Genomic DNA, 24618 nt, shown 5'->3' on the forward strand with positions numbered 1-24618 from the left:
TTCCCAATACAAAGGCCATGTCTTTAGGTTTATAACTCACCCGCAACCACTAAGGGCTCAGAGCCATACAAAAATAACATGATAATGCACTAGGGGATGTGGGAGGTCAGCTACATTAATGATAATGTATCTGTAGCATAAGAAAACCATAAGGACTTCTTCAGATTGTAGCTGCTTGCAATCCCATAAACTTTCCCCTGGAGGTTCACCAAACCTAAATTTGCACTTTCATTCATTCTGCACTGATGCAAGACCTTTTTTTGTAAAAAAAAAAAATGCAAGCGGGCATTTAGTGGCCATGAAAAAGCATATGCTAGCCACATCCTAAATATCTGCATGGGCATAACTGCCTGTTGCACTGCTGCTGTTGTTGTTGTTTAGTCATTTACGGTAGTCGTGTCCGACTCTTCGTGACCCCATGGACCATAGCACGCCAGGCACTCCTGTCTTGCACTGCCTCCCGCAGTTTGGTCAAACTCATGTTCGTAGCTTCGAGAACACTGTCCAACCATCTCGTCCTCTGTCGTCCCCTTCTCCTAGTGCCCTCAATCTTTCCCAACATCAGGGTCTTTTCCAAGGATTCTTCTCTTCTCATGAGGTGGCCAAAGTATTGGAGCCTCAGCTTCACGATCTGTCCTTCCAGTGAGCACTCAGGGCTGATTTCCTTCAGAATGGATAGGCTTGATCTTCTTGCAGTCCATGGGACTCTCAAGAGTCTCCTCCAGCACCACTGCTACATGGTGAAAATGCTGACAACGTCACATCATTTTGTCATGTTGTGCGGACACAGTTGTTGACATGCCATCTCTTCCACCCCCCTCCCTTTTGCATTTATGTTAGCCTACGAAGCACAAAGTAAATTGATGGCACCAAAACATTGCCTCCCCCCCCCCTGGCGCCTGTGTGATGCTGCAGCAAGACACAGGATGGGGCATTTATCAATAAGTTCTATTTATTGTTTTAGGGTATTTGGGATGTGTCTGTAATTTTTCACAACACTGCAAACTGGGGTTTTTTTTGGAGGGGGGGTTATACTTAAACTAGGAGTGGGCCACATTTTGGCCACATGGGGTGGTGAGTGAGTACTCAGGGGCCACATAGCAGAGGTGTGGCCATAACTGGTGGTGGACTTTGGGTGAACACACTCGCACTCACAGATACAGTTAGTCCTTACATTCAAGGTCCATTGTGGTGTAGTGGTTAAGAGCGGTAGACTCGTAATCTGGGGAACCGGGTTCGCGTCTCCGCTCCTCCACATGCAGCTTGCTGGGTGACCTTGGGCTAGTCACACTGCTCTGAAGTCTCTCAGCCCCACTCACCTCACAGAGTGTTTGTTGTGGGGGAGGAAGGAAAAGGAGAATGTTAGCCGCTTTGAGGCTCCTTTGGGTAGTGATAAAGCGGGATATCAAATCCAAACTCCTCCCCCTCTTCTTCTTCTTCTTCTTCTTCTTCTTCTTCTTCTTCTTCTTCTTCTTCTTCTTCTTCTTCTTCTTCTTCTTCTTCTTTGTTGTAGCCAAGAAAGGCAGACTCCATCAGTGAGAGGAAAAACCACTTTGAAAGAGGGGATTCTGCAAATAATCTCCAACAGGACCCATTTGGTGGAATGTTCATTACCCGTCTTCTGGTACTGTGTACGAATTGTTTGTCCTCCAACTTGTAACTAATGCTGGATTACTCCCTATCCAACTGTAGTTCTCTGGATAATAGAAAACCAGCTGCTCATTATTGTACTGCCTTGGAAGGATAAAGAGTTTGAGGTTCTGAAAAAGGTATGTGCTGTATGGAAGGGCAAAAAATTGTTTGCTGAGTGGTGTATATTTAGAACATACATTTTATAATGAAAATCTCCCCCCCCAAAAAAATATGGGAATTGTTCAAAGTTAATATTGATCTCTTGCAGGGCGGCGGCGGCGAATTGCTTGAGGTCACTATAATATTTTTGACCAGAAATTTCAAGGAGCAAGAACTATTTCATATGGGCATGTGTTGCCCTCTGTTGGTTAGCTCCTATTCAAAATGGGGCTTGCTTGCTCCTCTAAGGTTGAAAACAGGTAGTAATAGCTTTTAGGTGTTATGTTAGAGCCATTATTGGTTCAGTCCAATGATTTTAGACCAACTGAAAACAATAGTCCACATGCCTCATTGATTTCAATATTTCTGCTCCAAGTCTGGATCCAAGGCTCCAAAGGGCATTCATCTCTTTTGTCCCATTTTTTATTCTGGGCAAACAGCATTCAGCATGGCAGATTTTTTTAAAAAATACCGGTAGTTGTTTTAATAAATAAAAACAACCAATTAAGTCGTAAATTCAATAATGGACACACCACAAAATAAACCATCATGCCAAATTTTATGGTATGCCACTTGTTATTATTATTAAGCTGCTTTTTGTATACTATATAGTTCTTTCAGACTCAATCCTGATCCTTGTGTTCATTCTTCCTTTACTTTCTGATGCCTTGCTATCTGCGTTCTTCCCTTGAATCCTTTCCCCCTCCCCTCTTTTATCAACAGACTTTTCCCCTTGCTCGTTCCCAGCATTCAATGCTTCCTCTTTATTAGGCTCACATTCTGTGACCTTGTAGGAGTTGGCATCACAGAACTCACTCCTCAGAGAGCCTTGCCAGATATGTTCCACTGAGGCCATTTCACGTTTACTGCTAAATCAATTACATTATATGCAGAAATACCAGAAGAAAGGCCTTGTTTCTTCAGTCCCAGGGTTTCAAGGTAGGATTGCAGATATGAAACCTGGAGCACAGAGCCTTAGGTCCTATCAGAGCTGTGTAGGTGATCCTTTCGCACAAAGCAATGCCCTATGTAAGAGCTCTCTTGACAACCATTCCAGTTCAGCTGCCATATTCAATCCATGACTGCACAGCCAGTGACCGACAAAGCCAAATGCAGTCCACCAGGCATGGGCCATGGCCTACAAAGGGCTTGACATCCCTTCCCAGCCTGTGCACTCCTAGACAGAGATCAAAACAAGACATTTACAGTGGTACCTCTACTTACAAATAACTCTACTTACAAATGTTTCTACTTATGAATGGAGCTCCGTCCGCCATCTTGGATGCGGTTTAGATAGGATTTTTTCTACTTACGAATTTTTAGATTGGGTTGCTTCTACTTACGATTTTTTTGTCCCAATGCATTCCTATGGGATTCGACTTACAATTTTTTTCGACTTACAAATGTGCATTCGGAATGCATTAAATTCGTAAGTAAAGGTACCACTGTATTGTGTTCCTGGCAGGCCATGTGATACAGCTAACTGAAGGATATTTTAGCCTGGTGGGTCACAAGTTGTGCATACAGTTTTATAATTTGAGAACTTGCCTTGAGTTGTTTTGGATGCCTGTGTGTGTTTCTAAAGAAAAGTCAACAAACTGTATATGCCAATACAGTGGTACCTCGCAAGATGAATGCCCTGCAAGACGAATTTTTCGCAAGACGAATGCATCTTGCGATCTGATGGTGACTCGCAAGATGAATTCGTTTTGCGAAAAATTCATCTTGTGAATCGCGGTTTCCCATAGGAATCCACTGAAATTTAATTAATGCGTTCCTATGGGCAAAAAAAAGAAATTTCAATGCATTCCTATGGGAAACCGCAATTCGCAAGACAAATTTTTCGCAAAACGAATTGACTAGTGGAACGAATTAAATTCGTCTTGCGAGGCACCACTGTAGATAATTTGTGTTGGAAGACAGTGGCTTTTTAAATGTTCTATCAAGTGTGAGGATAATTTTACTACTCATATGTATTCTATCAGACACTTATTTGGAGAGCCAGGTGGTGGTTAAAATAAATCCTCAAAACTTGATGGAATGTAGTAGAACACTACAAATGAACAGCTTTTGATATAGCTACATTTAGAGCTTGGGTTGTTATTAGTTGGTAAGTGGTCATTTGTACTTATTCACTGACCTTAAAAAAACATATTACAAACCATGTTATCTGCTTTTATTTTTAGTAGTTTACTATTACTGTATAATCATCATAATCAATAATAATAATAATAATAATAATAATAAATAAATAAACTTCTCTTCATTTGAGGATCACAGAGCGGTTTAGAGTATAAAACCACAATAATACATAACGTAATTAAAAATACTTCTATCTGTTCTTTCCTTGCATTGACATGACTCTCTTCAGCTCTGTTTAACTCAGGACTAGGAGTTAAAATACAACGCGGGTGGCGCTGTGGGTTAAACCACAGAGCCTAGGGCTTGCCGATCATAAGGTTGGCAGTTCGAATCCCCGCAACGGGGTGTTCCGTGTGCTGCTCTGGTTCACCAGAAGCGGCTTTGTCATGCTGGCCACATGACCTGTACAGCGGCTCCCTCGGCCAGTAAAGCGAAATGAGTGCCGCAACCCCAGAGTTGGTCACGACTGGACCTAATGTTCAGGGGTCCCTTTACCTTTAGTAGTTAAAATAACATTTGTATCAAGTCGTCCCCAGTAACTGAAATCATTGTAACATGAAAAGACTAAAGATTTCCTCCAGAGATTGGGGAGTCTGATCAAGTAACAAATGTAAATTTAAGAAAACCGCTTGAAGTGACCTGACAAGGGAAGCATACATTGTATTTTTAATGGGTTGGGTTGTACAAAGCTGTCCCAGGAGGGCTGTATCCCACTAAGAAAGCACCATGTTAAGTTTATCAAATATCCAACACCTAGATATTAAGCCTTGGGGACTCATAGTACAGCATTTCCCCTGGATTAGTAAAATACATATTAGTAAATTTGTATGGATACAATCTCATGTGCCAGAGCTTTTAAGGTAAACATTAAAAGTGTTCTAGTTACAATGGAAAGCTCATTGACAATCCCTGCTTCTTAGGTTATACTGCTTTTCCTTGAGAAAGTTTCCATAATTATGTTTTATTTTGAATCATTTCTTTGCAGGCCTTTCCCCCACCCAACCTAGGAGGGTGAGGCCGTGGATGACTACAACTACAAAAAAATGAATCTTGGGCTAGGATATGGTGGTTAGAGTGTTGGACTATGACCTGGGAGACCATGATTTGAATTCCAACTTAGACATGAAGCTCACTTGGATGATTTAGGGCCAGTCTAACCTACCTAAAACGTTTGTTGCAAGAATGAAACAAAGTCCTTGGAAGATAAAGATAAAGGTGGTTGGTAAATGAATGAATGAATGTTTAGGGTTTTTGTGGGAGGGGGGAGCTTGTTGCTACTGTTGATTTTTGTCATCTTTATTTGAGAACTTATTATGATTTATGTGGAAATTGTTAAATTTTGTTGTGTACTTTTTGACATTTTATTCTTTATGACATCTTTTATTGTGTTTGTAATTATGTATTTTTTCATGTTGTAATAGACCCTGAGCATGATTAGAACTATCAAAAGATAGCGTACAAATTAAACGATATATGATGTATGATGATGTAAGTATTTAGGGCAGCATTCAACATCACACCCCTCTCTTGCTGTTCTGAGGGTTCTCCTGACCCCCCTGAACAAATTTGGAAAAGGCAGAGGGGGAGGATAAGGGAGGAAGTTCCACTGCACTAGCAAGACTTCTTGTGCTGGCTTCCATAAGCACAACTTAGTTAAATCTGGCCCACTGTAATTAAAATGTTCCCTTAAAAATACATCCTATGTATAGGGAAGGAGGAGAATTTCATCTGGTTAACATTTTAAAGCAGATGGACTCCATTTAGATGAGTCAGAACATAATAATCATTTAGATTAAAATGTATCCAAATCTTACAAATTTGGCTGGAAAAAGGAGCAAAATTTGTAAAAATAAATAAATAAATGTTATTTTTAGGACAAAATATGTTTAGAGATGCATGAAAAACAAAACCCCAGAAAGACAAAGAGCACAAGTTAATGACCACTGTGACTTTCCTTTTCTTACCAGCAAGTAAGTCTGGAGTTATAGTGATGTCACAGTTCACCGGTCACTAAGATGCTGGGTTTCAGCAACACCAATGCCCTTTTCACTAAAGCTGCCTTTAAAGTATCAATTCAGGCACATGCTGAACATCATAGACCATCATGATGTGCGAGGTAGCTGGACATCAGGAAGCCTTGGATCCATTTTTCAGCATCGTAACTAGGTAGGACTGCAATAATTCCATTTTATGGGCAGAAATCCCTTTTATGTTCATTTTTACCAACAACCATTTGTAAGTTGACTTCTGTATTAAATTAAAGACTATCAGTTAAAGTAAATTAAACAAACACTACAGACACAAAGTAAGGTTAAGGTCTTATCTTGTATTAAGCAAACTTGGACATTCTCCCATCACTTGCAATGCAGATAAATTCTGAGTTGAATTCTAACACTATGCAATTTATAACTTCACACAGAAAGATGTCCCATTTAAAAAAATCATTCCTGTCATTCAAGTATCTATAATACTCCATTGACTAGCAGTGAGATAATGGATTTTTTTAATGGCCCACCCATCTTCATGGAGAACAGTTTGATATCTAGGGAGCCATTCCCAGAATATTCCAGATAATGAAAAATTGTTTGTCTTTTTGCATATATGAACTCATATGGACCATTACTGGCATGTATAGGACTGCTGTTTCAGTTTCCCAGTCTGTAAATGGAAATCTTTCATTAGAATGGGCACTGGGACTGCTCACTAGAAGGACACCAACATAACTTATCAGGATTACTTACCAAAGTCCCTCCAGTAATCCTTTACTCTTCTGTCTGCTAAAAATCAGAGCTGTACAGTACATCCGAATCCCAAATTAAAGATTAGACTGAAAGCTATGATAGCCATTTTCAAATATCTCAAGGTCTGTCACATGGAGCAAGCTTGTTTTTCCCCTTCTCCAGAGGGGAAGACCCGAACCAATAGCTTCAAATTGCAAGAAGGGAGAAGGTTTGCATTCGTGCACAGGATATTTTGCACCCGGAAACCCCAACCCAGCATTGGCATAGACAGGATTTTTGTGCTCCCCCCCCATTGTTGACCCTAACCTCCCAAATGTTGTTAATTGGGTGCTTTTAAAGCTCGCCCAAAAAGTTGTTGAGCTTTGGGATTGAGTCTTCAAAGTTTGTCCAAAAAGTTGTTGAGCTTTGGGGGACTCCCCCGAAAAGTTGTCAATTAAGTGTTTTCATTTTTTTTAAAGGATTTGGGGGGGGGGTAGGCCAGTTGCCCTCCCTGCCCCCATGCATGCACCAGCCTACAACCCCCCTAGAAAATCTCCTCTATTATTATTATTTATTTATATATATATACCCCCCCCACGACAGGAACACAGAGCGGCTTACATATTAAAAACAGGAAAAGTTAAAAACACAGAGGAATAGAAACCCCGTCATTAAAAAAATAATATTGTTATTATTAGAATCAGAAAAATCTTTATTTGCATCAGCCACTAGCCATAGCAATAAAATAAAATGTACTGAAGATAGAGGTAAAAACTTTACTATAGAAAATACATTTTGGGGGTTTACATCAATAATCTATATTATTATTATTATTATTATTATTATTATTATTATTATTATATACCCCGCCTCCCCCCGCCCCCACGACAGGGACTCAAGGCGGCTTACAGACTAAAAACAAGAAAAGTGAATAACACAGAGGAATAGAAACCCCAACATTAAAAAAGCAACAACGAAGCATTAACTGAATTAAAACTCACTCACTCACAGAGAGACATAATAGGAACATATTCCAAAACTGACAGAGCTCGACCGCCTGAGAGCCCTTCGCCCCGCCCCCTCGTGACGCCTAGCGCGCCTGCGCAGTTCGGAGGCCACCGCCTGCGCCTGCGCCTTGCTGCCCTCAGCGTCCGCCTGTCGCTTCTCCATCCCTCGCTCTTTCCGTCTCCCTGGCAACGGCGCCCTCCCCGCCCCCTCTGGCCTCCCCCGATGTCCGCCGGCGACGGGCGCCCCTCGCAGCCCCCCTCGCGCTTCAGCACCGCGGCCGCCGCCATGCAGGGGGAGGACGCCCGGTACCTCAAGAGGTAGAGCGCCTCGGGGCCTGGTGTTTAGGGAGCGGCAGCGAAACGGCCCCACCTCCCCCCCCCCCGGCCGAGCATCCTCCCCTTCTCTCCCCTCACCCCCCCTCCTCAGATGTCAACGAGTTGGGGGTGCGGGAGGGGCGCCGGTGAGGGGGTCGCGGAGAGATTTGGGGTCGGGTGCTGTGGGTCATGAGGTGGTGGGAGGTGGAGAAAAAGCCGGGGTGGAGGGGGGGAGAAGATGGCGGCGTGTTTGGGGAGAAGGTGAGGGTCCTTGGGGTGGGGTGGGGGGAGAGGGTGAGGGTGGGTTTGGGGAGAAGGTGAGGGCCCGTGGGGTGGGGTAGGGGAGAAGTTGGTGGTGGGTTTGGGGAGAAGGTGAGGGTGGCTTTGGGGAGAAGGTGAGGGTCAGTTGGGGTGGGGTGGGGGAGAAGTTGGTGGTGGGTTTGGGGAGAAGGTGAGGGTCCTTGAGGTGGGGGAGAGAACTTAGTGGGATGAAGGAAGCTCAGACCATTGGCTCATCTTGCTCCGAATCACCCCCCCCCCCCGGTGTTTGATGGAACACAACTCCCATCATCCTTAGCCAACTTCTTCTTTGGCGATCATGGTCTTCCATGAACACGGTTTTAACAGTGAGTCCGTAAGTGACTGTGGAGGCCAATTCTGGATTCATGCATCCTTCCACAGTGGGGACATAGGTTTCCAGACGGGAGTTGATCACGGTGAGCGTTTGCCAAGTGTGCCTTCCTCTTAGCACGTTTCTCCCTTTCATCCTGAGTTTGAGCGTCTTCAAAGTCCATGGCACCTTTGGTAAAGGCTCTTCTTCAGTTGGAGTGCTCGCAGGCCAGTGTTTCCCAGTTGTCGGTGTTTATACTACATTTTTTTTAGATTAGCCTTGAGAGCATCTTTAAACCTCTTTGGTTGACCACTGGCATTGCACTTTCCATTTTTAAGTTCAGAATAGAGTAGTTGCTTTGGAAGGTGATAATCAGGCATCCGAACAACATGAACAATCCAACAAAGTACATGTTGAAGAATCATTGCTTCGACATTGGTAATCTTTGCTTCTTCCGGTGCACCGGCATTAGTTCGCCTATCTTCCCAAGTGATGGGTAAAAATTTTCAGAGACACCGTTGATGGAATCTTACGAGGAGTTGCAGATGGTGTTTATAAGTGGTCCATGTTTAGCCAGCACAGCCAGTGGTCAGAGATGATGGGACTTGTAATTCAGGGACATCCAGGGTTTCAAGCAGGGATCTCTCCCAATCCTGTCTGGAGAGGCCAGCCCCAGCGTAAAAACTAGGTGCAAAAAACGGCTCTTTAAAACCAAAGGTTGCTGTCACCGAAACAGAGTGTCTGGTTGCTGTTTTGGGGGAAAGACAACTCTAAAGTCTTATTTTCCAAACGGTGGGCTGACCGCAATCGATTAACAGTTCAACGTCTGGCTGGTTCAGAGGACGACCTTGAGCTGGGTTAAGAATGCTGAGAACTTGAAGAAGAAAAGTCCCTTGATCCAATAACAGTTCACATATATATTGGTCTATTCTGAGCTCTCTCTTTTTAATGCTGACTGCTCCTGCTCAGGGCTCAAGCTGCACAGAAAAAGCAATTTGGTTCCAGAAATTTATTCTGATTGTGCAGATAAAAGATAATAATAATAATAATAATTTTATTATTTATACCCTGCCCATTTGGCTGGGTTTCCCCAGCCACTCTGGGCAGCTTCCTGCACATATATAAAAACAGATGTCTTCTAAAAGTTGATACCGTGTTTCTCCTAAAATAAGACACGTCTTATATTTATTTTTCCTCCAAAAAAACACACCATGGCTTATTTTCGGTGGATGTCTTATTTTTTCGAGCGGGAGCGGGGTGTGCAGTTTTGCTAAGCAACGGTAGAGATATCGCAAGGAGTTTGCTGCCTTAATTAGTTAGCTAGCGTATGCATAGTCAATAAGGCACTCAGGAGGCCAGGCATTTCTATTTTGAATCACAATGTGCAGAGTCGAAGAAAAAAAGGGCTATCAGAAAGAGCCAAGCACTTATAATTTCTTATAGTTCGGAATATGCAGAGTCAAAAATTAATCCTCAAGAAAAAAGACAGTCCGAAAGGCAATCCTCAGCTGATCGGGCGCCTCTTCTCCACCGCCGCAGCGCTCAGGGCGTTCGCCCCCAGTCGCCCACGCAGATCCCGGGCTTCACCTGCAGCCGCAGCTGCCTCTCACTAGGCTCTTCGCACTGCGCTGCGCTCCTCGAAGCGGCTCCCACCCCCGGCTTATTTTCGGGGGATGTCTTATATTTATTCTAGTAATTAAAAGCCTGACATGGCTTATTTTTGAGGACCGTCTTATTTTAGGAGAAACACGGTAGGACTTCTACAGGATTGGCTAGTAACTGATAAGACTTCTACAGGATGGGGTATTAGTGTGTGAAAAGAGTCCGGATCCAATGATCCCCAGGCAGACACCTCCAGATGGTGAGAGATTAAGTGCCATCCTGGCACCCAGACATCTTCACTTGATCGCAAGTGGTCGAAAGCTTAGTGTAAAATGTGCCTGGCACCTTGCTAATTTCGAACACTGGCCAGTGGGGGATTGGACCTAGGGGGACAATCTGCTCACAAGGCACATATTCTCTTCCACTAAGTGATAGGTGATAGTGCTTTTGGAAGCTTTTGCACTGCATCATGGCAAGAAGAAAGCAGACAGTACAAGGGCATCTTTCTAAGGCATGATACTTAGCAGAATAAACTTTAAATGTGAGGGCACTTTTCAGTGGCTGCTAACAAAGATCATTGTTAAACGGAGGATAACAGATATAGAAAGGCAGAAGGATTTGAGTAGAGTACCCCACTTACGCAGGAGTCAAAGAGATACTTACCCCGCCCTGCTGCATATTTTTGCCATTTGGAAATACCATCTCATAGAGGAGCTTTCATGTTAGCCCGATACCGCATAATGCCCTCAGCAGTTCTTCAAGGGAAGTACAAATGGACCCCAATGTGTGAGAGATGCTGCCCGTGTGGATCTGGGGAAGTGGAAACTATTGGCCACGTATTCCTGCGATGCAGCTTCTACGAGGAGGTGCAAGGCGAGCTCACCCCCCGATGCTGGCTGAGCTTCCTGGACACTCGGACAATTTCTATATAGAGTGACTCCTTTCAGATGCTAACTCCAATGTGACAACAAGGGCAGCCAAGTTCTGTGCTAGAGCCATAAAAATTTGGGCTGACCTAGTTAGTAGTGCTCATAAAATTACAGGACAGAACTAAAGATGCTCCTGTGCCACTATTAGATGTACTCTCCCAAATAGTGATACCTGCTTTTATCTAATAATTTTATAATGGTGAAAGTTTAGATATATTATTTATATGCGTACCCTCCCAAGTAGTGATATCTTCTGTTATCTAACAGTGTTTACAAAGGTTAAAGTTTATATTTATTGTATATATTTTAGATTGTCTTTTGGATTGTTTGATGTATAAATGTGTGTGCTAGTCGAGAACCATAACAACAAATTAACTAACTAACTAACTAACTAACTAAGTGGCTGCTAACATTCATGTCTCTGAATGTTAGTCCCTGGGGAACAAGCAACGGGAAGGCTGTGACCTTCATTCCCTGTTTGTGAGACTTCTTTCTGATCACTGTTGGGTTATGAGCAGTCTGGCAGTCCTTTTTATATTTTTATGATCTTGTGACTTGATAGTACACCTGGTAGATGGAAGGCCAAGTAGTGTGCTCAGCTTTATTTCTCATCCGTTACTGTGACAAATAATAGGTGCTGATTGCTACCTGAAGTGTCATCCATGTATACTCTGAGACAGCTGCTTGAAATAATCTCCTGTATCAGTGGTTCCCAAACAACCCCTCATGAAAATTGTTGAGGGTTTTGGTGGACCACAGTGCTTTTTTCTGCCTGTTGTAGTAACTGAAATGTGTTGGGCTAGATGACACACTGTGGAGCACGTCAATGAAGCTCATGGGTGATGCATGATGCAAATATGGCCTGGAACTGGTAGATACCATACTGCTTAGCTAGAAGCATCTGCATTTTGCTATCTCTCCATTTGCCAAAATGGGAATAGTAGTAACTGCCTCAGCTGACTATTCCGAGGATAAACAAAACAGTCTTGAGTACATTTTGCACTAATAGTTCTCTGTAGGTAGCAAACAATTCTACTCACCTGAAAAGGGTGGGGAGAATTGTATCTGCTTGTTTTGGTGATGGGAAGTGGTCATTGGCTCTGTCATTCTTTTTGTGCTAAGATCAGACAATGTTTTTCCTTACTGCTTTTTCATTAGAAATTGTTTTAATAGGAGTTAGTTGTATCCCACATTTCAGGAGCAAAAAATGAAAGTAAGGCTTTGTACTGAGAGATAAAGCCAAGAAGATCAAATATCTTGGCAAATATCTAGGCATTGTTTAAAACAACAATAAACTCAGCTAGAATATATATCACAGATACATAACTGTACCACCAGGGCCAAGAGGGTGTCTTTGTGGCTTCCTTCAGAAAACTGAAGTCTTACAAAATGAAGAGAACCAAAAGGAATATATACTTTGGCAAAAGAAATGCAAGCAAGACAATAAGGGATGCTAAAAAGAAAGAAAAAAGGATTTTAGGAGCATATTGCTTAAAACATAAAAGACCAACAACAAAACAGTCTTTAAATAAATACATTAGTAGCAGGAGACCGCTTAAGGAGGGCCGTAGGACCTTTGAATTTCAAGAGGGTCAAATATATGTTTTTCTTATTGTATCACGCAGCTAAATTGCTACACTTAATTTTTCTTACTTAACAGGAAGGTAAAGGGGGGAAATATTGATGTACATCCATCAGAAAAGGCACTTATTGTTCACTATGAAGTGGAAGCTACCATCCTTGGGGAGATGGGAGATCCCATGCTGGGAGAGCGAAAGGAGTGTCAAAAAATGTAAGTTCTTGTTAAAATACCTTTGATGTCCACCTTTTTCATTTTTAAAGTTTCAAAAAGTTTAAACCAGGAAATTTTCGATAACCTAAATCAGTTGAGACTTGATATAGTAAACCATATCAACTCTACATATTATATAAAAAATTGGGAGGAGCGTTATTGGTTTGGTTTCGCTTTTGTTCATTTTTATTATTTATTTTGTGTTCTCATTTTGTATATTAATGTTGTGAACCACCCTGTGATCTTCGCATGAAGGGCGGTAGACAAATTTAATAAGAATAATAATGAAATGTGTCAAAAATATTTTCAAAAACAGGAACAAAAACAAAAAGCATAATATTCTAACCCAAAATGGCAGGGGAGAGCTGGAAAGTCCTTATGGCTCACTAGGAGACCCTCCCCTGAGCCCAAAGAGGACACCAATGAGCCAAAAGTCCAGAAGAAAAGACTCTAAGGGCTCCAAAATGGCATGTGGGAGCTCTCGCTGCTGCTCTGCTACCCCACTCAACAGCTGGGGGGGAACTGTATGTAGTGCAGTGGGCTCCCCACAGAATGCAACCCCCACGTAAGTGGGGAGTCACCTGTACAGTGAGGGGGGGAGTATTTGATCCCCTGCTAAATTTTCCCGTTTGCTCTCTGACGAAGAAATGACCAGTCCATAATTTTAATGGTAGGTTTATTGTAGCTGTGATAGATAGAATAACAACAGGAAAAACCTCAGAAACCCACAAGACAAAAGTCAAGAGATTGATGTGCATTATAATGAGTGAAATAAGTATTTGACCCCTTTGCAAAAGATGACTTAGTACTTGGTGGCAAAACCCTTGTTGGCAATTACAGAGGTCAGATGTTTCTTGTTGTTCGCCACCAGGTTTGCACATATCTCAGGAGGTATTTCGTCCCACTCCTCTTTGCAGATCCTCTCCAAGACAGTAAGATTTCGAGTCTGATGTGTAGCTACTCGAACCTTCAGCTCCCTCCACAGATTTTAAATGGGATTAAGGTCTGGAGACTGGCTGGGCCACTCCAGGACCTTAATGTGCTTCTTCTTGAGCCACTCCGTTGTTGCCTTGGCCGTGTGTTTTGGGTCATTGTCATGCTGGAATACCCAACCTTGAACCATTTTCAATTCCCTGGCTGAGGGAAGGAGGTGCTCACCCAATATTTGATGATATGATTACAAAGAGCTCGATTTTGGTCTCATCTGACCACAACACTTTCACCTAGTTCTCCTCTGGGTCATTCAGATGTGCATTGGCAAACTGCAGACGGACCTGTACATGTGCTGTCTTGAGCAAGGGGACCTTGTGGGCTCTGCAAGATCTCAGTCCTTCATGGTGTAGTGTGTTACCAACTGTTTTCATGGTGACTATTGTCCCAGCTACCCTGAGATCATTGACAAGTTCCTCCCATGTAGTTCTGGGCTGCTTCATCACCGTTCTCCTGATCATTGCAACTACACGAGATGAGATCTTGCATGGAGCCCCAGACCGAGGGAGGTTGACAGTTATTTTGTGTTTCTTCCATTTGCAAATTATTGCACCAACTGTTGTCACCTTCTCACCAAGCTGCTTGTAGCCCAGTCCAGCCTTGTGCAAGTCTACAATCTTGTCCCTGACATCCTTGGACAGCTCTTTGGTCTTGGTCGTGGTGGCTACTTTGGAATCTGCTGGATTGATTGCTTCTGTCGACAGTTGTCTTTTGTAGAGGTGTCCCCAGCCACTCTGGGCGGCTTCCAACTGAATATTAAAAACAATACAGCATCAAACATTAAGAACTTCCCTAAACAGGGACCTCTCCCTTACAGCAGGTGATTCTAATCTCAGCTCATTACATACAGTGAAGATACCAGGTAGCCTGACATCTGGCTGGTTCATAGGGGATCAAATACTTATATCACTCATTATAATGCACATCAATGTCTGACTTTTGTCTTGTGGGTTTCTGGGGGTTTACCTGTGGTTATTCTGCCTCCCACAGCTACAATAAACCTACCATTAAAATTATGGACTGGTCATTTCTTCGTCAGAGGGCAAACGGGCAAATTTAGCAGGGGATCAAATACTTTCCCCCCTCGCTGTATATGAGATCTGCATCAGCTAAAAGTGAAAAATCTTGGATTATATTTTACAGCATCCGACTGAAGAGTCTCAATGCAAACACAGACATTTCTTCCCTGGCTCGGAAGGTGGTGGAGGAATGCAAGCTTATTCACCCCTCCAAACTAGCAGAGGTAGAACAGTTGCTGTATTACCTGCAGAACCGCAGAGACACCTCATCGGCAAAAGGTGGGCAAAACAAGATGAAATGCAGACTTTGAAACAGTCTGTGGTGTAGGTACCTCTCACTTTTATCTGTTTATTGATGGGAGAAGAGCAGTGGTGAAGGCAGCCTCTCTTTCCACCAGATAAACAACTTTCTGGGGAAAACATAACCAGCCAAGTATAAGAAAACTAAAATATGAATACATTTTTCATTAATCAAGCAATATCGCTGGCATTTTTGTTGTTTGAAAATTCTTTCCCAAATGTGCATTTATTGAGATAGAGAAAGATGTCGTATGATGCTTTCAACTCTGATCTGTGGTTTTTTTGGGGGGGAGGTGGTAGGGGTGGTGGAGAGGGAAGGTAGAAGGAAAGTCCCTAAGGTTGGGATCCTAAAAGATTGCATTAAATTGTAGCCCCCTGCAATGTCCTATTTACAGAGTATTTTACCCATGATTCCCAAGCTCAGCAATGGCCCCCACTAACAAAAATCCTGACTACACACATGCTGCCTTTCTAATGGCAAATACAGTGGTACCTCGGATTACGAACGCGATCCGTTCCGGGTCGCAGTTTGTAACCCGAAAAGTTCGTAACCCGAAAAAGGCCCGAACCGCCATTTTGCGCATGCGCAAAGCGCTAATTTTGATATTTTCGCGCTTTGCGCATGCGCAAAGCGTACACGCCGCTTCTGCGCACGCGTGCACGGCGAAAACACTTCTGGGTTTGCGCAGTTCGTAACCCGAGGTACGACTGTAATAACAATTGTAAAGTTATTTACTAGAAACTACTTCTCAAAATTAAATATAGTTTCTCATAATGTCAGAATCAACACCGTGACATAACATATTAAAATGTAGCTTATTCAGTTAAACACCAAGTCCAGTATGTACAAAATGCAATTCCTATTTTGTCAGCCCCGTAGTATGTTCATTTCTTAATCTTCTCTTGTATATTTCTGTCTGGCGGAAAGTACCATGGAATAGTCTTCTAAGTGTCTAACAATGATGATAAGGTTGGTAGACATAAGAAACTGGCACTGGTAGATGCTGGCACAGGCAGACAAGACAAGGATTCCTGGATATTCCCCCTGTTTCGCCCCATTCATTCATTTCAGTTGGTTTTGTGTAATATAGGCATTCTAGTGGTTTTGCCTTTCTAATGGCAGCTGCTCCTCTGGAATGTCATTCTTTAGGTTACAATGAGCTGCTGCTAGGAGGGATAGTGTCCCCTTAGGTGTGCCCAGAGAAGCAGGTTGTGTGCATTTTCTTTTGTGCGTAACCTAAGTGGTAATCTGTGATAATGGACTAGACTGATACCCTGACCTCAAAATACGTCTACCTAGAAATAAGTAAACTATGGATTTCAATGGAACTTCCCCGAGCATGCATAGGCCTTTGGCATGTATGGGTGCGACTGACTCAGCACTTTTCAGTTCTCCTGAGCTGAACATAAAGAGGCAGTTTAAAATAAAGCGAGAACATTAAAGAAGCCTTTATTGCTATGACTCTGTTTTCTTTCCATAGAAAAGAAGGAAAAATCCAATAAGCCAAAAGATCCACCACCTTTTGAAGGGATGGAGGTAGGCATTGTTAAAGTTAGAGGATTTTAAATACTGTGTAGTTAAACTTTTCTGTCATCTCATTGACTTGTTTGGAATGAATTCATCTATTCTATATGAATTAAAAAATTATTGCAAGATGCAGTAGTACATGATATGAATGTACTTCATAATCATTTTGTAAAATTTTAAAATGGTGATTTCCTTCCTTGAATGGGTTTTAAGCTGAGGTTGGGTGGCCATTTTTCATGGATGCTTTAGTTGAAATTCCTGCATTGCAGGGGGTTGGACTCCATGACCCTCAGGGTACCTTCCAATTCTACGATTCTAAGATTCTATAATGCTCTTGGTTGTTTTTTTAAAAAAATAATTCAAACAATGTTTGATATAATTTTATGCTGCTTAACTACTGTGTTTAATGATATGGAAACTGACACTTTACAAAATAAAATGACTAGTTTGGGTAGCACATTCATGTTCATAATGGCTATCTTCCCCACCCCTGAAGTTTTTATTCATACTTATCTCTCAATGTCTCATTTCAAACCTGTTTATACAAGATTTCATTCCTCACTAGCTACTCATACAAATTATCCTTTAAATGCAGTGGGGCTACTTATATGAAAAAGAAGGAATGAATTTAAGTACTTGCAATTTGTTTCCTGGCATGTCTGCAGTACAGTGGTACCTCTAGTTATGGACTCAATCCATTCTAGGGTGCCGTTTGCACCCCGAAAAGTCCGTAACTAGTGGCGCTTTTGCGCATGCGCGAAAGCGTGATAGAGCACTTCTGCGCATGTGCGCGGGGCGAAACCCGGAAGTAAACACTTCCGGGTTTGCCGTGTTCTTAACATGAAAAAACGCAACCTGAAGCGGCCGTAACCCGAGGTATGACTGTATTTTTCTTTTTCTCTGCTTGATATTTTCAGATTGATGAAGTAGCCAATATCAATGACATGGACGAATACATTGAACTACTTTATGAAGATATTCCTGATAAAGTGCGTGGTTCTGCACTCATTCTGCAGCTGGCCAGAAATCCTGATAATCTGGAAGAACTTCTGCTTAATGGTAATTTTAGGCTTATTTCTAACTTTCAGCTTGTGGTGGGAATTTTGCCTCAGTAAATGGAGCAGGCTTAGTAGTCAGATTTTCAAATAAGCTTTTCAGATTTTCAGTGCTAGCTGAAGGCCTTGGCATCATCCAAAGAAGGAAAACAAAAACAAGAATAGCAGTCACTACACATGCAATAAAACCATGATCAAATCCACCAAAATTTCTTATTACACAGAATAAAAAGTAATTCTCCACAAAAAAAGTGCAAATTAGTTCTCGGAGTCCCCTTTGCAATTGACCGCTAGCTCATCCAGTTCTTTCTTCCTAATCTTCCTAGCCAGTGCTTTTTTCTGGGGGGGGGGGATGACGCAGGGGTACACATACCCTTAAACATTTTGTGAATCTTAAGTTTGGCCTCATTGAGGGGCAGTATTTCAATATGAATAGGAATATGAGAATACCCCTAAACATTTTATAAGAAAAAAAGCACTGTTCCTAGATGCTAGGGCATAGACAGGCACCTTATAAGTCACAGAGTCATCAGTATCACTCAGCAGCCATTTCACCCTCTCCACCCTGGTTAGACTTAGTATGTTTGTTAGGTTTAGCTTAATTACTTATTTTTTTTAATAACAACAACAACAACATTTTATTTATACCCCGCCCTCACCAGCCGAGGCCGGGCTGAGGGCGGCTAACACCGGATATAAAACAGCTGAGACAGAGTGTTCCACCAACGTTGAGAAGGCCCTGGTTCTAGTTGAGGCTAATCTGATTTCGTTCGGGCCCAGGACCTCTAAGGTGTTACTGTTTATGGATCTTTTTTTTAGTAAACATTTTTATTAGATTTTCCTATTTAAATACCTAATCCATCTTCCAATTATACAAATTACAAAAATATCAATTAAACATTTTCCCAAATCTTCTGCCAAATTATACGAATTTATCGACTTCCCATGCTCCAGACTCAGAAGGCCTCTGGCCCTCTTTTTACGCTGCAATTCTTTCCTGTTGTCCAGATCTTATTCCATGATCTTGTTGTTTTCCCATTCCTGCTCTCTGTACCTAACGCAAACCCACTTGCCATTTTTGTGTGCCCAGATAGCATAGATTAAGTGATATTGTAAAGCAAGTTCTAGAGGGATACTAATCTGAAGTAACATGGCAGGATATATTTTGTGGCTAAGTGCATGTTTCAGATGGTCTTATGGGGCAAGAATGTTTGCTTCCTGATGCAATGTAATCCGCAGCTGAGACTGATCATGCTCTCTCCCTTCTTTAGAAACTGCACTGGGGGCTTTGGCCAGAGTTCTACGAGAGGACTGGAAACAAAGTGTAGAACTTGCTACTAATATCATTTATATTTTCTTCTGCTTCTCCAGGTATGTCACATAATTTAAAATGTATATGAATGTATTCTGAAAAATTAATATATATATTTTAAATGAGGAAGCTGAAGCATAGAGTAGAACCTCTCTTGTTGCAACATCACTGATCTGTTTGTGTGTGTGAGTGTTAGATTGGCAATAGAAGTTTTGTTTCAAAGCCAATCACACTGGTCTGATTTTTTTTTTTTGGTATTTTTCATAACATAGTTTTTCTCAGTTTCATGGACTTATCACACACTACAAGATTGGGGCTCTCTGCATGAACATCATTGATCATGAATTGAAGAGGCATGAGCTGTGGCAGGAAGAACTCACCAAGAAGAAGAAAGCTGATATCCTTTCTGTAATTTTATCTTAGCCCTCACATTAGCTTTGTTATCTGTAGTAGACAAGTGGGACATAATATTGTAGCATTTAGTGCTCCTGTTCAGAGTTCCAGCCAGTCAACCCCCTTCCCTTAAAAAAATCTAGCCATTACTGTGTGTTCCTTAAGCACGCTCAGTCTCCATTGGAGTATTTTGGGGTCCCCTCTTAGGGTTCCTCTCCTAAAGTTCTGCAGGCCATCAGACTGCTTGTACTCATGACTACTGAAGAGTTTCTGTTCTTTTTTTTCCTTCCTGATGTATTAAGAATATTCTTAACTCCCAATAGTCACTTGATGAAGATCCTGATAATCAGACCCTGAAAAAAGAATATGAAAAAACCTTTAAAAAGTACCAGGGGCTTGTTGTCAAGCAAGAGCAGCTACTTCGAGGTACAAATTCCTATTGTAGTAGTTACTTTCTCAGTTCTTTAGGGAAATGGTTGACAAGGACTCCAAGGTTCTTCATGTCCTTTTAACACTGAAGCTATTTGGGCTACTCAGAGCTGCTATTTCAGTGAAGCTTATTTTGGTTTTGCAGCTATTAATAGCAGGTGGGCACCTTTGCTGAACTGGTGTTTTTTTTTTTTTACACCTGTTAAAAACATTTTTATTTCAGCAAGCTTACCCAGACTTGTTACTTTGTTATTGGAGTGTCATTGGTTGTTCCCAGAGTTAGTGAGGCCCATGTGCTAACAACAAAAAACCAGAGCTGTGTCCTTGACCCAGTACTGCAGGCATCCCCAACCTGTGGCCCTCCAGATGTTTGGCCTACAACTCCCATGATCCTTAGCTAGCAGGACCGGTAGTCAGGGATGATGGGAATTGTAGTCCAAATCATCTGGGGGGCCGAAGGTTGGGGATGCCTGCAGTAGAGGTTCCGCAGGCGCTTTTTGTTGAAAATGTAAATGCCTGCTGAAAACTTTTCTATTCCACAGGCCTATGCAGGCAATTAAGGACACATTTTTCTGCAATAGCTAGTTGATTTTTTAAAAAATAAATAAATGTATTATTATAAACCGCTTTGTTTTGTAAAAAAGGAAATACCAGTATGTAAATATTTGTTATAAATAAATTACATTTATTTATTTTAAAAGTTTGATTATTTTATTGATTTTTAAAATAAATTTTTTAGACTCTCTTATGTAAAGTGCTTAATATACTTTTTCATTAAACAGTCTATGAATTTTGTTAAACAGCCAATCATTTCTATTTACAAATTCATCTGTTGAGAAAAGCCCCCTGCTTTCAGGTTACATGAGGCCTGCATAGAGCTAAGGTCCTAGCATACTACCAACATTAACTAGGTATCAGCTAGTGACCATCAGAAAATGAGAAATTTCTAGCATTTGTTTAAGAATTTGTGTACAGTACTGTAAGTGAAAAGGAAAGGCACTGAATTGATAGAATATATTGAATAGATAAAATTTTCTATGGAAATTTGATACTAGATCATGGATATTAATAGTACAGAAAAATGTGGACCCCAATATCCTCCTAAATATTGTTGGCACAGTCAAACCACTGTGTTAGCAATACCGAAGTGACCTTCCCTGGGCACTATGCCAAAAATGTTATTTGGAAGCATGTATACAATTTGGAAGCATGTATAATCTTTTGTGGCACTTGGTGGAAGTATAGATAAGGCTATACATCAATAGTTTATGAAATCTCTTAACGCTTTGTTCATTCATATAATTCAACTGGAGAATTGAATTTGCCTTTCCTTATGAGTTATAGATTCCATTGATTTCAGTGGGATGTGTAACACATAATACTGCCTGAGTATAGCTTATTATTATTTATGCTTATGGTAGAATGAACTTAAACCTTCTCCTATAATTTATTTGAAATGTTTCCCTTTTACTGTAGGTAGCAGGTTTAGAAAGAGAGCCCCTTTAAGACTAACAGCTAGTTTAGTCACTAGCCATCAAATTCCAGCTCAACTGAAAGGTGTTTCTCTGCCTCTGGAACCTCCAGGGAAACAGTTCTGAGCAACCACTCATGAAATGTGCTAGTCCACCTTTGCTGCTTAAATATGGTCCACTGATGATTCTGTAAAGAGATAGGTGTTGCCCCGGGGAGGGGGGAGGTCAACAACTTTGTCCGTATTTTCATTTTTGGTAATATGGCAACCCGAGGTAGGATGTCTAATATTGTTATGATGATTGGTGTAAATATTTGAGTTTATTTTTAAAAGGCCAAGGCACATTTTTCCAGTAAACTAAAACACTTGAAATATATGCAGTAGCTTACTTCCACCTTTTTGTTGTTGATATCATTTAAGTGGCTCTCATTTCACTGCCATACACAGGAGATGTTTGCAGTGTCCAAAATCCTTGGAAATATTTCACATTCTTAGAAATGATTGAACGCTACATTTTTTGTTTCTCAGTATTGTGATTTCTCCTCTCTCTCTCTCCCGCCCCCAATGTGCCAGTTGCCCTTTACCTGCTGTTGAATCTTGCGGAGGATACTCGTACTGAGCTGAAGATGAGAAACAAAAACATTGTCCACATGTTGGTGAAAGCTCTGGACCGGGATAACTTTGAGCTGCTGATACTGGTTGTGTCATTTCTGAAGAAACTCAGCATCTTCATGGAAAACAAAAATGATATGGTAAATCTTCTAGCATTTTGCTGAAACCATGTCTATGGAAAGCTAATCAACAAAAGGCAGTATCATTGCTTTCCTGTTCTCCATTTGTAACTAAGTCTACATTTGCAGTTTGCTTGAATTGGGATGGCATTAAATCAATTACGTGGTTCACAATGCCTAAGTACCTGGGAACTTGCACCTTCATGTACCTCACACAGGGAAATATAAAAGCTCACTGGAATGTGCATGTCTTTCATGTGGAGGAGCCCCTCACAACTCCAGGGCTTGGAAAGGTCTCTGTCTGATATGTTGAAATGCTATGACCAATCACAGTAGATTTCTCTGCGATCAACGGACAAATGGCTGACTTGGTGTATGCAGGCTTGCCTTTTATCTGAATATATTAGGTTATTCAAGACCAGCAATAGGAAGCCTATAGCCCTTCAGATGTTGTTTGACTGCAACTCCGATCATTTATTTCAGCAGTTAAATAAAGGCAACTCTCCTCTTTTATGGGGGTTACGTTCCAGTGCCTCACACACCTAATGGGGAGCACCCTCTAGACACCCTTTCAACGCCCTCCCTCCCGCACTCTTTCCACCTAGATAAAAAATACCGCACCCAAAATATCCACAACTGGAATTGAAGGAGACATTGTGTTTAAACTCTCTGTTTTTTGCATCATTCTGAACTTTATAATATTACTATGTTTAAAATTCTGCAACAGGTGCCTTGAATTCAGTTACTAAATTCTTGCATGTACGAAGAGATTCTGATTGTTTTCTTTCCGTTTTGCTTCTTCGATTAAAGAAATAGGCATGCTTTTGCATAAAACTAGACACAGTCTTGACATGTATCAGAGAAATGTTGCTGAGGAGAGAAATCTTGTTTACTACCAGTCATGATCAAATGTCTCTCTTTGCCCTGTCCTCTGTGCAGAAAACATGATATCAGGATATGATACTGCTCATAAGTCTTTGGAATATAGCTTTTAAAATGAATTAATTAAATCGTTGTGGCATTTAAAATGATATGCAGTTGAACATGACCTTCATACATCTGTTAAAGGGTAACATTTTGCTGCCTAGAATACACGCAGTGTCTTGGTAGTTATAGTTTCATATGGTTAATTGTTTCATCTCACTCCTCCACCCCAGTTTTTACTAATTCTTGAATTGCATTACTAAAGTTCTAAGCCTGTAGTATCACTTGAACAGGTTCTCTTTCCAGATTCTAAGCAATGCTGAGCTTTGACTTAAGTATTGTTTATGTTTTGGTAACCTTCAGTCAGAAGCTATTCATGAGGAAACTTCAGCAGACCTCTTTTTAGAAAAATAAAAATCACTGTATTTGAGGAGAAAATGCTTTGGAAGCCTTAAGCTTTTGACTGTTGTTCCATTGTATGAAATCTTTGCAAGAAGGCTTTCAGAATTCTTACTTTCCTATGCTTCTAACACAGGTTGAAATGGATATTGTTGACAAACTGGTTAAAATGGTACCATGTGAACATGAAGATTTGCTGAACATTACTCTTCGACTTTTATTGAACCTTTCATTTGACACAAGCTTGAGAAATAAAATGGTACAAGTTGGGCTTCTTCCAAAACTCACTGCATTGTTGGGTAGGTTTCAGTCTTTTTTTCACTACTCACTTTAACCCTAGAGCTACTGAAAGCATTTTGTTAGTGAAATATTTTCTGGAAAAATATGTATTTTTGCTACTGATCTCCTAATTATTACCAATTCTCTAACATCCCCCCCCTTAAATGAAGCTGTTTCAGAATATAGCAAGCATAGTTCAGGGTATAATTTGAGTTGAAGATCTCAAGGTAGGGGGGAAATGAAAATAAGATGTAGGGAATGGGAAGAAATTTGGTTTTGTTTGCCTTTTAATGAGAAGCAATCTAAGATGCACTTCTTGAACACAGCTAGCCTCTAAAATTTGCACTTCTCTGATATTTATATAATGTTTTCCAACCAAACAATCTGTACAAAAACATTTATTATTGTTATTAAAAATTGTATACTGCCCTTCATCCAAAGATCACAGAGAAGTTCACAGCATAAAAAAATGAGAACACAAAATAGTGTGTATAAAATGCATACATTCATGAAAATGACAAACAAAAATGCATTAGGTTGGAGGAAATTGCTTGCAAAAATGTGTACAGTGGTACCTCGGTTTATGAACACAATTGGTTCCGGAAGTCTGTTCATAAACTGAAGCGTTCATAAACTGAAGCGAACTTCTCCATTGAAAGTAATGGAAAGTGGATTAATCCGTTCCAGACGGGTCCGCGGAGTACTCAACCTGAAGCGTACTTAACCCGAAGCATGGGTGTAATTGGTTCCGGAAGTCTGTTCATAAACTGAAGCGAACTTTCCCATTGAAAGTAATGGAAAGTGAATTAATCCGTTCCAGATGGGTCCGCGGCGTTCGTAAACCGAAAATTCGTAAACCGAGGTGTTCATAAACCGAGGT

At 41.2% G+C, this 24618-nt stretch overlaps 1 protein-coding gene across 2 annotated transcripts in view; it reads left to right on the plus strand.

Moving 5' to 3' along the window:
• Nucleotides 1-7784: 7784 nt before the first annotated feature.
• The window catches only part of KIFAP3 (kinesin associated protein 3), a 71308-nt gene continuing 54474 nt past the window's right edge, over nucleotides 7785-24618 (plus strand). For both annotated transcript variants that reach the window (XM_035124014.2, XM_060276631.1), the window contains exons 1-10: nucleotides 7785-7978; nucleotides 12777-12908; nucleotides 15042-15196; nucleotides 16699-16754; nucleotides 17663-17804; nucleotides 19072-19171; nucleotides 19385-19509; nucleotides 19833-19931; nucleotides 21979-22157; nucleotides 23596-23758. In XM_035124014.2, coding sequence (XP_034979905.2) covers nucleotides 7884-7978; nucleotides 12777-12908; nucleotides 15042-15196; nucleotides 16699-16754; nucleotides 17663-17804; nucleotides 19072-19171; nucleotides 19385-19509; nucleotides 19833-19931; nucleotides 21979-22157; nucleotides 23596-23758 — 1246 coding nt within the window. In that variant the 5' untranslated portion in view covers nucleotides 7785-7883. The remainder of the gene's footprint in view (nucleotides 7979-12776; nucleotides 12909-15041; nucleotides 15197-16698; nucleotides 16755-17662; nucleotides 17805-19071; nucleotides 19172-19384; nucleotides 19510-19832; nucleotides 19932-21978; nucleotides 22158-23595; nucleotides 23759-24618) is intronic.

The sequence above is a fragment of the Zootoca vivipara genome, chromosome 7 (genome assembly GCF_963506605.1).
Source record: "Zootoca vivipara chromosome 7, rZooViv1.1, whole genome shotgun sequence".
NCBI lineage: Eukaryota > Metazoa > Chordata > Lepidosauria > Squamata > Lacertidae > Zootoca > Zootoca vivipara.